The 12,800-nt window shown below is 35.9% G+C and overlaps 1 protein-coding gene across 4 annotated transcripts; it reads right to left on the reverse strand.

The window, feature by feature from the left end:
• Positions 1-3,088: 3,088 nt before the first annotated feature.
• Positions 3,089-12,800, reverse strand: LOC106667238. 4 transcript variants are annotated; one of them, XM_014395075.2, is made up of 4 exons: positions 8,802-9,027; positions 8,598-8,719; positions 6,464-6,581; positions 3,089-4,153 (listed from the first exon to the last, which is right to left on the reverse strand). In XM_014395075.2, exons 1-4 carry the CDS (start codon positions 8,946-8,948, stop codon positions 3,275-3,277), a joined length of 1,266 nt encoding a protein of 421 aa, XP_014250561.1. In that variant the 5' UTR covers positions 8,949-9,027; the 3' UTR covers positions 3,089-3,274. The 4 variants fall into 4 exon arrangements, 3 of the variants coding, with proteins under 3 accessions (XP_014250561.1, XP_014250562.1, XP_014250563.1); XM_014395076.2 differs by lacking the exons at positions 8,598-8,719; positions 8,802-9,027 and adding an exon at positions 8,409-8,515; XR_002910240.1 differs by lacking the exons at positions 8,598-8,719; positions 8,802-9,027 and adding an exon at positions 12,590-12,800 and having other exon boundaries at positions 3,866-4,153.

A 12,800-nucleotide genomic window follows, 5' to 3' on the forward strand; every position in this document is an offset into this window, starting at 1 on the left:
ACCACCACATGCCCCAACTGACTCTAGTTATTTCCCATTCCAGCAGGCTACACTACACGGCAACGTTTACATGCTAAAAACCAATAAAATCACAGCCTCTTCTCCAAAATAAGAGCCGCCTCCAACAACAATTAATCTCCGTGGGAAGACCACTTTCGAAATTTCACAACTGCTGTCACATGTATATCACAATTTAAATGCTTCGCAACTCTAATGTATTTATTATTTATCTCAAATAAATTGAATTAATACACCTTGCCGTAAGATATCCTTTGTTCATGGTCAGGGAGTAGGAACCACGTATTGTGTTGTCCGGAAAATAATGCAGGTTTATGGTTATACATACTAACAGGCAAAAAATTCCACCCAATTGATTTTTTCTCATTTTCTCGATAAAAGAAAATTCTGCCCTTAATTTGGATCATTGTTAACCAATAAATATTTGTTTAAGCTAAGTTTTAAATTGGGAATATCAATTAGAAGGAAACACACTTAATCCTTAATCCAAAACAAGGATAAAGGATTTTTCAATGTTTACTTTTTACGGAATTTAAAATGTTTATTCAATCACATTTGAATTTTGAAGCAATAAACTGTTTAATGTGTAGTGTTTAGTGACCGTTAATTAATGATTATTTGGAGATCGTGAGATGTGGTCTGGTGAGACGTAGGTTTTAGAAAAACCGTGCCAACGTTTCGATCTTTATTGAGATCATCTTCAGGGCACAAAGTGTTTGTTTTCTATGTAGATGTGTCCAAATAATCATTAATTAACGGTCATTAAACACCACACACATAATTTCAATATTTAAACTTAAAAGTGCCACTTAGAGCTGAGGATGTTGCGCGTAGTGTGGCACTTATTGATGATGGACGTTTCATCAGTTTTGCGGCTATTGCCATCGGAGTTGCCAAACCCTGCGAGCGCCGTTAGACGTTTTCGAGAAACTGGGTCCAACCATAAAAGGCCCGGTTCTGGACGCCCTAGGGTAACAGAACCACAGGATGACCGTTTTTGACTTTAAGAATTTTGCGAAACCGGCGCCTTACTATTGTTCAAGAGATTCATCTGCTCCAGGAAGTTCGAGGTGTCCAAATTTCCGAACGTACTGCTCGAAGAAGATTAAATCAGTATGGACGGATGGCTTTTCGCCCCGTAAAAGTACCAGAATTGACTAGAACAGAGTTGCAGAGCTCCCATTTGCTCGAGAACATAGCTATTGGTCTTTGGATTATTGGTCTGCTGTACTTTTTACAGATGAGTGTAGATTTGCCTTACGATTTCAGATGGGTGTGAAAGGTACGAAGCTTGTAATTTGTCCCAGAGCCAACCCTTTTAACGCAGAATACCATTTTTTGAAATAATGAATTTAACTAACAATTTATTACACGGTTATGCTCATAAAATTTAACTAACAATTTATTTCATGGTTTTGCTCATAAAATTTAACTAACAATGTATTTCATGGTTTTGCTCATAAAATTTAACTAACAATTTATTTCATGGTTTTGCTCATAAAATTACACCATTTCGTCGAGTAGCGTCAGAACAGGACACTCATATTTTTGTAGTTTATTTCAAACTATGTATATGTAATTTTGTCGTTGTATTAATTACAACATTCTTATTTTAATATAAACCAAATTAAACGAGATCAAAAATTCATGAGTTTTTATAAAAATTATTTAATTATGATGGTAAGCTGACATACCCGACGATCCGCGATCCCCACTGTCCAGATTTTCGTCGGGTCGCATCGAGTATAGTCGAAGACCAAAAACCGGTCACTCATATTTTTATTTCAAACTACATATATTATTGTCGTTATATTAATTACAACATACTTATTTTAATATAAACCAAATTAACTGTGATTAAAAAAAATTAATTTTAATGGTTTGGTAGAAAATTAATCAAAACACCGGAATACGATTTTTTGATATAATGAATTTAACTAACAATTTATTGGCGTAATATACAAAAATTGGAACAATTTATTAGATGGTTGTGCTCATAAAATTTAATTGACAATTTATTTCATAGTTTTGCTCGTAAAATTACACCATTTTCGTCGGGTAGCATCAGAACAGGACACTCATAGTTTTTGTAGTTTATTTCAAACTAAGTGCATGTAATTTTGTTGTTATACTAATTACAACATGTTATTTAATGTAAACCAAATTAAACGTGATCAAAAATTCATGAGTTTTTATAAAAATTATTTAATTATGATGGTTAGGCAGAAAATTTATCAAAACACGGGAATAACTTTATTTAAAACAATTAAATTTAACTAACAATTTGGTTAACGTGGTTTAACATGGTTGTGCTCATAAAATTTAACTAACAATTAATTACATGGTTTTGCTCAAAATAATGCATTAAGAACAAAAGAGGCGTTGCGTGATACTGATTTGTGATATACGCTGTGTGACTGTGGCGTGCGCTTGACATCGCATAGATGTGTAGACCCTACCAAAACGGACAAGGAGTCGGGTAGCATCGGGTAGCGTCGCACAGCGTTGCATCGGGTAAGTGTGTGAAGTTAGCTTTCTATATTCTGCTCTCTGATGAGCCGACTTACTTTTTAAACAACATTCAGTTGGATCCAAATACTATTGACCTTATATTGCTGAAAAATGTGTCAAACACGTCCGAAGCTAGCAGTAAAGCAATGCTTGACAATCCCGTCTTTTTTAACTTACGAGGCAAACCTAAAAATAATGTAAACACCTACAATTATTGCTACAGCAATGACAACTGGCCTCCCTGCGTACAATTAATCAACAGCTATTTACCGAGCGCGAAACCTGTAATAAATAACCAACTGCGACGAACTAGAAAACATTGTAACCAAAGTTACCGATACAACTTTTTAAAACTTCAGAGAAGCTCATGTATGTAGAAAGACGTTGGAAAATAGGAAACCCAGAGTGCCAGGATATGAGTAAAAAGGATTTTGCGCGATATTTGACACCGAATGTTTTGTAGCAGCTGTTCTGTATTCCGATAGCTTACTGAAATTATTCGTTTTAGATTCTTAGCTTCCTCATTCACACATTTTCTCTTAGTTTTAAAGAAAAGAAATCATGCTTAAAACTTAATTTTATTTTTGTTACAAATATGATATATAAATCGAAAACATAGGCTTAAAATTATACAAGTTTTAGAGATTTTGCGTGTTGATTTTTCAAGTAGAAAGCGGTGGGAACCCGATTTGATTAATAGTTATGTATATAGGTGCAATATTGAGCGATATGAGGCCCTGGTGAATTAATTTAAGGAGTTCTGTTCGTTGGCTACAATTTCTATTTGTAAATTTGCATTAGTGTTGCTGTCGATCTGAAAACCATATCCGTTTTTCTCAAACCTGATGCCACCTGAGATGTTTCCCTTCTTGTCTATTTTAACTTTCAGATGGAGGCTTTTTGCAAGTGCAAGTTTAGTTTCTACATCATAGGCGCCTTCCAAATCGGCGTTCACCTCGGCATTGATCACGGCGTGCTCAAAGGAGTAACGAAAAGTTGAATGGAACTTCAAGTATCCATTGTTCGTGTTCACTCGGGCGGTCGCCTTAAAAACGTCTGCAAAATTCAAATGGCCGATGCAGAAAAATTTCCCCTTGTTGTCGAAGTCAACTTGAAGGCCGACCGGCCCGAGCCACAGAGCTCCGCTCAAAGCTTTGTATTGACTGTCGTTATTGTCGAAGTTGACCACGAGTTTACTGTTGACATCGGCCAGTTCGAATGGGACTTCGGTGTGAACTTGGTAATTGGTGACAAACCCTTTGGCTTTTCCGGACACCTTTAAAGAGAACCTGGACGAACCTGCAGTCACTTCGTAGGTCTGAAGGCCGGTTTTATCACCTCGGAACACTCCGTTCAACGTTTGGAGATGCAGATGGACGGTGAAAACGAACTTTTCTTGTAAGTTGAAATCCGTGTGGATTTTCAATTGGTCCCAATCCACCGATGCGTGGAACTCTCCTTCGGTGTCTCCTCCAAAGGTCAGCCATCTCCAATTTCCTTGAAACTCGTAAACGTCATTTGCCCGTTTTTTGACGATTAGTGAAATTCCATTTTCATACAGAGTTACACTGCCATCGGTCAAGGTTCCGTTGTCGACGCTGCTCTTAACATGAACTGCCGGTACCTGAAAATGGAGGAACATTGTAGTTGGAAAAAAAAACGCTTTTCTCTTTACCAGTCGTTTTAGACTGAAACAATTACAATGATGAACAAATTTAACGCACCATTCAATTTATTTAGTTTAAAATTAAATCCATTATCTTTCTACATTAGTTACAGGGAATTAGGGGCTATCGAAGTCAAAATAAACAGTACATACTGGTTTGTTTACTTCCTTTGTTTACTTTTGTACTGATTAATCCAGTTTGTACAAAAAGTAGCATTACGCCATTCCATTCTACGCCTACTCCAGCTTTCCATTAATCTTTTTCCTTCCTTGATTTCAATTTGCTATTAATCTTATTCGTAAACCTTTTTCAATAGCTCCATTCAGGCATTTGAGTGAGTATGATAGTGTCAGGGTGATAACGTTAATAGAGGAATGATGTAGCCAGCAAGAAGTCGACTGGAAGCTGAATATAAATCACTCATAACTTTCAAAATGGAAGGCTGTTTTGCGCTTCACGCTAGAAGCCCAGGACGGGGTCGACCTACGTCTACGGACGAGAGGCTATAGATTCATCCGTCATAAGGCTCTATGAAATCGCAGCGTTACGGGAAATGAAATTAAAGAAATCTGATAGGACAAGTCCGAAATGTTTGTAAATTGGGCATTGGAACATTGGGGACGAGTTCTCTTTACAGATCAGGTGAGTGTTGGCATCAAATCTTCAGATGGGCGTAATTTCATATGGAGTTGCTCAGGGGAAAGTTTTGCCCCATGCTATTTGGTTCGTCAGGTGGCATTCCACGGTGGGCCATTGATGTTCTGGAGTGGTATTTCTTGGACGCCAGCACCGAATTAGTTGTTGTGCCAGGAAGATCTCTAACTTCACAGAGGTGCTTACAAGAAATAATCGAAAAATGTAGTGCCTTTTGCCCCCCCCCCCCCACATCGGTGAGAGATTCTTGCTACTGCAGGGTAATGCCGGGCCCCATAGAGCACGTATTATGGATGACTATCTGAATGGGGTTGAAATTGAGTGCTTGGTGTAGCCAGCTCTAAGTCCAGATATGACATCCAATCAAACACATTTGTGACCACCTTAAGCCATGAGTTGACGACGAAACCTGGGTTTAACACCTCGGAATAGGGTTTTTTCATTTTTTTCTGGTTCTTTACTTAATAATTTTTTATTGAATTAGATAATAAACATTTTCTTTTTAAATTACCTAACCTATTTCTGGTGTGAAAAATATAAACCTTAATAACTCATAATTTAAGGGTGGTGTGTTAATTTTAACCATTAGCGTACATTACAACTCAAATATTGCTCTGTAAAAAATGTCCCATTTTGCTATTTATTCCCTTAAAAAAAGGAAAAAAAAAGTGAGAGGATTGAACACACTTATCAACTAGGTATCAAAATAGGTTTTAAAGAATACAAACCGGCGTTCTGCACGTAACACTTTTGGCCTCATAATGTAATCCATTTATACCTTTCTATAAAACCTATAAACTGACCAATGTTAACCAGGCAACCTCCAGCATCCAAGAACACGTTGAGCTTATTCAAGACTGTTGCAAAACAGGGAGAACGTTTAAATCAAAACACTGTCTTGCACAGTACATCAACAAGGAGCTACCGCATCCACTCGAGTAGTATGCTAAGTACTATGCCTAGACTACAGACTTGGAATATTCACACAAGACATGAATGTTGCACAGGGTTTTGATAGGGGCTCCCCAGTCTATAAATTAAAACACTTCCTACCCACTGTTTATTACGTGACCCTTGAATCCTATTTAAATGACGACTGCTTTACAGTGAAGTGCTACGAGACAGATATTAGATCACAAGGGAACCAACCATCTTCTGACCAATATGTTATTGTATTTACTTCTGACTATCCTATACATCCCCAATCATTTCTACCTGTATCGGATGACACCGCAATTTTGTCTACTGATCCGAATCCATCTAACAGACCTCCAACAACCTCTTGGTTGTGGACAACTGGATGAAATCAGCCCTCCAATATGCACCAACCAGGAGCCAGGAGCCACTTTCACTCAAATCAGACAGTGTTTTTATAAAGTCTGGCACAGAGGCTATAAACCTAAAGTTTCTTACGCAATCTTTATTACCTTATTCTTGATTCTCATTTAACTGACGATGGCTTTAGAGTGAGGTGGACCTTAAAATCCCGTTTATTCTAAAATTCCTCAAAAATGTACCAAATTTCGTAGTAAACTCTTCCATCACCCATATCGATGTGCCCACATAGCCAAGCTCTCGACAGATGATGTCACTGCGACTTTGGATATACATACGTGACTCTGTGGTATTCCGCCAAGCCATCCAATTTCCAGTACATCTAATCCTTTCAACAAAGTCAGTTCGATCGAGGTCGTCGTAGGTTGCCATATTGTCGTATCACAATATGTCCATCTGTAGACATTTTTAATATAGTTTTGTAAGTTCTATATAGTTGTATTAATTGTTAAATCATTTGTACAAAAATGTTTTTATAATGTGAAATTTAGGCCCTGATGATGACCTTAAAATAGGTCGAAGCTTGATAGTATTAACTGATTAAATTCACTAGTTTTCGTGGTCCGCTTGACCAATTAATATCATTCAATTAATTAAGGTTTTCAGTTGAGATAAAAAAGTCAGTGTCACGAGCGGGATTCGAACCCACGACCTCCGGCGAAACACGACCACACGAGACAACGTGACCTATCGTAACTTCAATACACTCGAACAAAAACGAAACGCCTCAGAACCAAAACCGCTACAGAAACGGACTATCTAACCGAAAATCAAAACCTCAAATAACACAAGTAAAACAGACATGTAAATCCAAACGAAAAACCCGAAACCAACACGATTAACAGAAAAATAAATATTCCAACAAGCCCATAACCTGACACAGTGCACGACAATAAAAAAGTGAGCCAAACGTCAACAGGGAAAAACACCCCAGACAAACGGAAAACACACGCCAATAGAAAAAAAACAGGCCTACAGATGAAGAAACATGAAAAGAACTCAATGAAATGAAAAGCACCAAAACCTTTGCAAAACTTAAAAACACAACGAACATTACAAAAAATATGACATCAACAACGTTGGAAAAGAGGAACAAAAGACATCACTGTAAGAAAAGCAATCCACAGCCAACAAAGCAAAACCTGACAGACAAAGGTCACGACAACAAACCCCCAACCGCCGTACTACGTTAATAACATCAAAACAACCACAACATTCCAATCAGCGAAACAAATGGCACAGATTCCAAAAAGTACACAACAAGCTACCGATACAACCTAACACAAAACCACAACAAAACAATAAAAGCCTTGAAAATAATCAAAGTTGCCGTAAAAAAAAAAAACCCAGAAACACAACAGAAAAACAAACACACAACCTAAGGCAAAACAAAACAAAAAACAAACACATAAGAAACAGCAAAGAAAACACGAAAACCCACTAACGGACCATCTCAACCCCAAAAACGCAAATTTAAAAAACTACATAAAAAAAAACAAACAAAAAGAAAACGAAATAAAAAATAAACAACAAATAAAACGGCCACGGACAGCAAAAACAAACAACGAAACAATACAAAGTACACAATAGTAAGTAAATAAAATAAAAAATAAAAATTCAAAGTTGAGACTGACTTTGGAGAGCAAACCTTTTATTGAGTTGGCTGTTTTCTCATAACATGTGTGCTGTTATAACCTAATATTTATAATATGTATTTTGATATATAAGGTACAGGTACATACTAGAAAGAAATTATTAAAAAAAAACCTAAGGTGACTCAATCGGTTAAGTTCATAATCATTTTATGCTTTATGTCAGGATGATTTCTCCAAATCAAACAGTCGGAAATAAATAGTAATAAAGTGGAGTTTGCAAAAATTAAAATTATTATTAAAAACTGGGTAAGATGTGGGAAAGGGCCACATCTATTATCTATTGCAATACAAAATTGGAGTAGAAATTTGTTTAATATCTTGTCATATACTATTAATCCTGTCATTGCTCTCTCGACCGTATTTCAAGAAATTTAATTTATACTTTCTAAATTATTCATATTAATTAAAAATATTTGAAGATCTTGAGATGCGGTCTGGCGTGATATTGGTTGGAAAAACATTTTCTTTATCATCCCAATATTTCGATCTTTATTGAGATCATCTTCAGGGCCTGGGATTTATAAATATTATTTAAATTATACAAATACATAAAACATATGAACCGTACATAACTGTAAACATCAATAGTCGTCTTCATGAGTAACGATCAGCGATATCGAGATCAAAATAGACTGTTTACATTGCACGCCGTGTTGCGTTACTAGCCGCACGGTTGCAATTTGTTTAGATCTCGTTTTCAACTTATTTATTTCGTGATAATTTATTTTGCATTTCCACGTTATGGATAATACAATACCTTAGAAGACCGTTGAGAGTGCTTCTAAAATCGAAAGAGGCACGAAGAGGTAGAAGCTGAATCTCGAAGAAAAGCAAAACAGTGAGTACAATACCAATACGAGGCATAGTCGGAAATGGATTCTGATACCTCGGAAGAAATAAATGTAAATAAAGATAAAAATACCACAGTACTACTAATTCTGGTTTATAATGTGATTGATACCCATACAAACTCGATAAAGTAGTTTAGGAAAAACCTACAGGGAGAACTATAAAGTACAAATATAACCGGACCGTCTTTAAACCCAACAACATGGAAGATTATAACATGCTCAGAAGTAATTTGGACGCTACCAAGGCAGAGTATCATACTTACACCCCTTTAACAAGAAACTATTAAAGTTATCAAAAATATCCCTCCGAATGTCATACGACACGAAAAAAAAGAAGAACTAATAGAGAAAAAAATATAAAAGTTCTACAAGTCTCACAAACGATTATTCGGAGATCGTGAGATGCGGTCTGGTGTGACGTAGGTTTTAGCAAACATTTTCTTCATCGTGCCAACGTTTCGATCTTTATTGAGATCATCTTCAGGGCTCAAAGTGTTTGTTTTCCGTGTAGATGTGTCATTGTCTGTCGTGTTGAGAGTGTCAATATCTCACTGACATGTGCCGCAACAAATCGCTTATTGTCCTGGTAATGAATTGTCAAGAAAAGAAAATTTTCCCTCCTGTGGAATGATGCGTTTTATCAATGCTATTTTGTTAATGTGTACATAATTACATATTTACGAAAATTTAAAATAATTTTTGTTGTCCAATTCTATTTATATCTTAAAAAATCTCGCTTATCTCCCACATATTCTCATCTACCGTCCATCTCGGTCAACCGAGACAAAACCCGAAAGATTTGTCATAGGGGGAGACCATATTAAATACGGACTGGGGATCGAGTTTAACAACGACAAAAGGCCAGCATAACTTCCATTCAACAAGAAAACCAACCTGCTGGCCGACTGGTCCTAACGAATTGCCAGATATTCCAGATTGTTTTGATTTATGCTATAAAAGACCCATCGACACAAATTAATAATTTGAAAATGGAGATTTGAATAAAAGATTCTTTAAAAAAAATTGAACTGCTGACCAAAAATTAAAGCCAAACGATTAAAATTCCGACTTGGACTGCCTATCAAAGCTAAGTAAATAAGTAGCATAGGAAATCTGAACCGAACCCAAGAAACTATCTCGGATTTGTTCTCATAATCAAATCCCACGTGGGGCAGAGTTGCCAAAGAAAGCCATAGCCGTATTGCTTCAAAACTTAAGTCTTGTACATAGAAAACTGTATGAGCTACTAGGCCGCAGTTCCAAATTATCAGTACAAATGTGTGGTGTTTATTGACCGTTAGTCAATGATTATTCGGTGGAAATCGTGAGATGCGGTCTGGTGTGACGTAGGTTTTAGAAAAACCTTTTCTTTATCGTGCCAACGTTTCGATCTTTATTGAGATCATCTTCAGGGCTCAAAGTGTTTGTTTTCCATGTAGATGTGTCATTCTTGGTTGTCGTGTTGAGACTGTCAATATCTCACTGGCACTCAACACGACAGACAAAAATGATACATTTACATGGAAAACAAACACTTTGAGCCCTGAAGATGATCTCAATAAAGATCGAAACGTTGGCACGATAAAGAAATGTTTTTCTAAAGCCTACGTCACACCAGGCCGCATCTCACGATCTCCAAATTATCATAATCTATTAGTATGACATTTAGCACTTCCAACTCTACCTGAAAATCCTCCAAGACGATTGAAGCAAAACTGGCCCGAGACCTCCTCATTGAGTGAAGGTTGAAAAGCTTTTAGAATGAAGGCCACTGGGCAACTTCTCCTACAAGAGACTCAAATGACAATTCAACATATATGAACATATTTACTTAATACAATATTTGTAGTTGTAAATGTCAAATGTAATAAAAAATAAACAATAAAAAAACTGTCAATATCTCACTGGCAATCTCAACACGACAGCCAAGAATGACACATTTACTTGGAAAACAAACACTTTGAGCTGTGAAGATGATCTCAATAAAGATCGAAACGTTGGCACAATAAAGAAAACGTTTTTCTAAAACCAGACCGCATCTCACGACCTCCAAATAATCAATAATGATTAACGTTGACAAAACTCAGACCATCTTATTCACCGAAAGGCGACGCTCACAATATCACAAAATAGCCTTAGAAAATCGAAACAGAGAATGGTCTCAAGAAGACTTACGTTCACAGAACAGCTTTAATGCAGTTGTTAACAAATGTAAAGGTATAACAGGACAATTATTTCCCTTGCTGAGCAGAAACTCAGCACTCAGTTTTGCCAATAAATTATTATTACACAAAGTACTGATAAGACCTGTACTTCCTATACGCAGCCTCCGCCTGGAGTTTTACCTCTAACACAAACGTTAAAAAATCGAAAAGGGTTCTGAATAAATTTCTAAGATTTTCTATTGATGCATCAAGATAGGCACCGATATGCAAACAGCATAAGGTCACAAATATGCCCTACATTAAGAATTATATTATATTGTCGACTTCTTTATGAAGAATGCGCACAGCAAAAATATTGAATAAGAACAATAGGACAGTATAATGTACACATGTATTACAAACATAAAAATTAAAGAAAGTAAAGAATTAAAAATAATGTAAGCAAGCTATGACAATAAGTGTTCGTTAGTGTTGGTTTTTTTAGTCCATTTTTCCAACAAAACCAAAATTCATTTAGTTTAATGTAGTATCTATATGTACGTGATAGGTGAAGTTTTAAATTGGTACTCTGAGCAAATATGTAAATAAGTAAATAATGTATATGTACTTAAAATAAATAAAACAAACATCAAACATATTTTTTACAATTGGTCAAAATGTGCTTAACTGTTATCCTTTCTCTACAAACATCACTAAACGTGCCTCAATTTCTTCGTGCCTGGAACCCCTAAGAGATGAGGCCCACGGTTTAACGCAATCTTTTACCTCCCTAAGTTTGAAATTAGAAGTCGGTCCCCATTCTTCCTGCCATAGTTGCCAAGTTGTCACATCGTTTTTGGTGTTTTTGAAACTTTATTTGTATCAAAGACAGCCTGCTTTGCCAAACGAGCCACCTTCTCATTACCAAATATTCCGCACTGCCCCGGAGTCCACATGTACGCACTATTAACACTATTTCCCTCATTTTGCAATGATTCAACGGCAAATAAAATGTTTTATATTAATCGATGAACAGAAAAGTTGTTTTTGATTGTCAGTAGCTCCGATAAAAAATCAGTACAGATATCGTTTTACTGGATGGGTCTAATATAGCTAAACACTCAGCTACTGCTATAAGCTCACAGTGAAGCTGCTACATGCAGGTGGTATAATAAATACTGTGAATTATTATTACAAGTGAAGAAAGCAGCACTTGTTCCTACATCATTTTTTGATTGTTAAACATAGCGTTGGATTCAAAAAAGTATCTTTTATTTATTTTTTTACTTAAAATCTTACCTTGTGATATAGCCTGATAGAAGGGAAATTCAGCTTTCCAACAGTTGTAATAAAATTCATATTTAAGTGCTGTAAATAGTGTTTAAAAGGAATGCGAGCAGGTTTTTGCACAAATAAGTTTTTATCCTATTTTCTAGAAGATTCTTTTGGTTTTTATAATATATATTTATCAAATAAGATCCTCCATATTATTTTCCTTTTCAATGTAATAGCAAATAAAAAATAGCAATTGTTTAATATTTGGTCATGTTATTGGTATATACCATATAACTGGTGTATATTGCTATACACCAATTGTGCCCTAGGAAGTGTTATCTTTAAGCCATTGGTGATGGAGGATTTTAATTGGCTCTGGTTTAATCTTATTATTATTATTTAATCATTTAGCGTCGACATTTAGTATTAAACCGAAGATGAACTAAACTTTTTTTTTAATAATGTAATATTTTATTTACCCATTTATAGCCTGTTTCGTCAAAGAGAGCTCTGGCGTTGCAAAACGCGACAAAAGCTAAAAAAGCTCCGAAATACTTCATTCTCGATAGAATTATGCGTCCCAAAATTTACACGAACACTTCAATGAACGACATGGAGAGAATGAAACTGTTCTGAACAAGAGAATTATTGTAGCAGTATTTAATCTCTACTTGCCTTTTATCAAGAAGT

Source organism: Cimex lectularius, unplaced genomic scaffold (genome assembly GCF_000648675.2).
Source record: "Cimex lectularius strain Harlan isolate CLEC.00 unplaced genomic scaffold, Clec_2.1 scaffold118, whole genome shotgun sequence".
NCBI lineage: Eukaryota > Metazoa > Arthropoda > Insecta > Hemiptera > Cimicidae > Cimex > Cimex lectularius.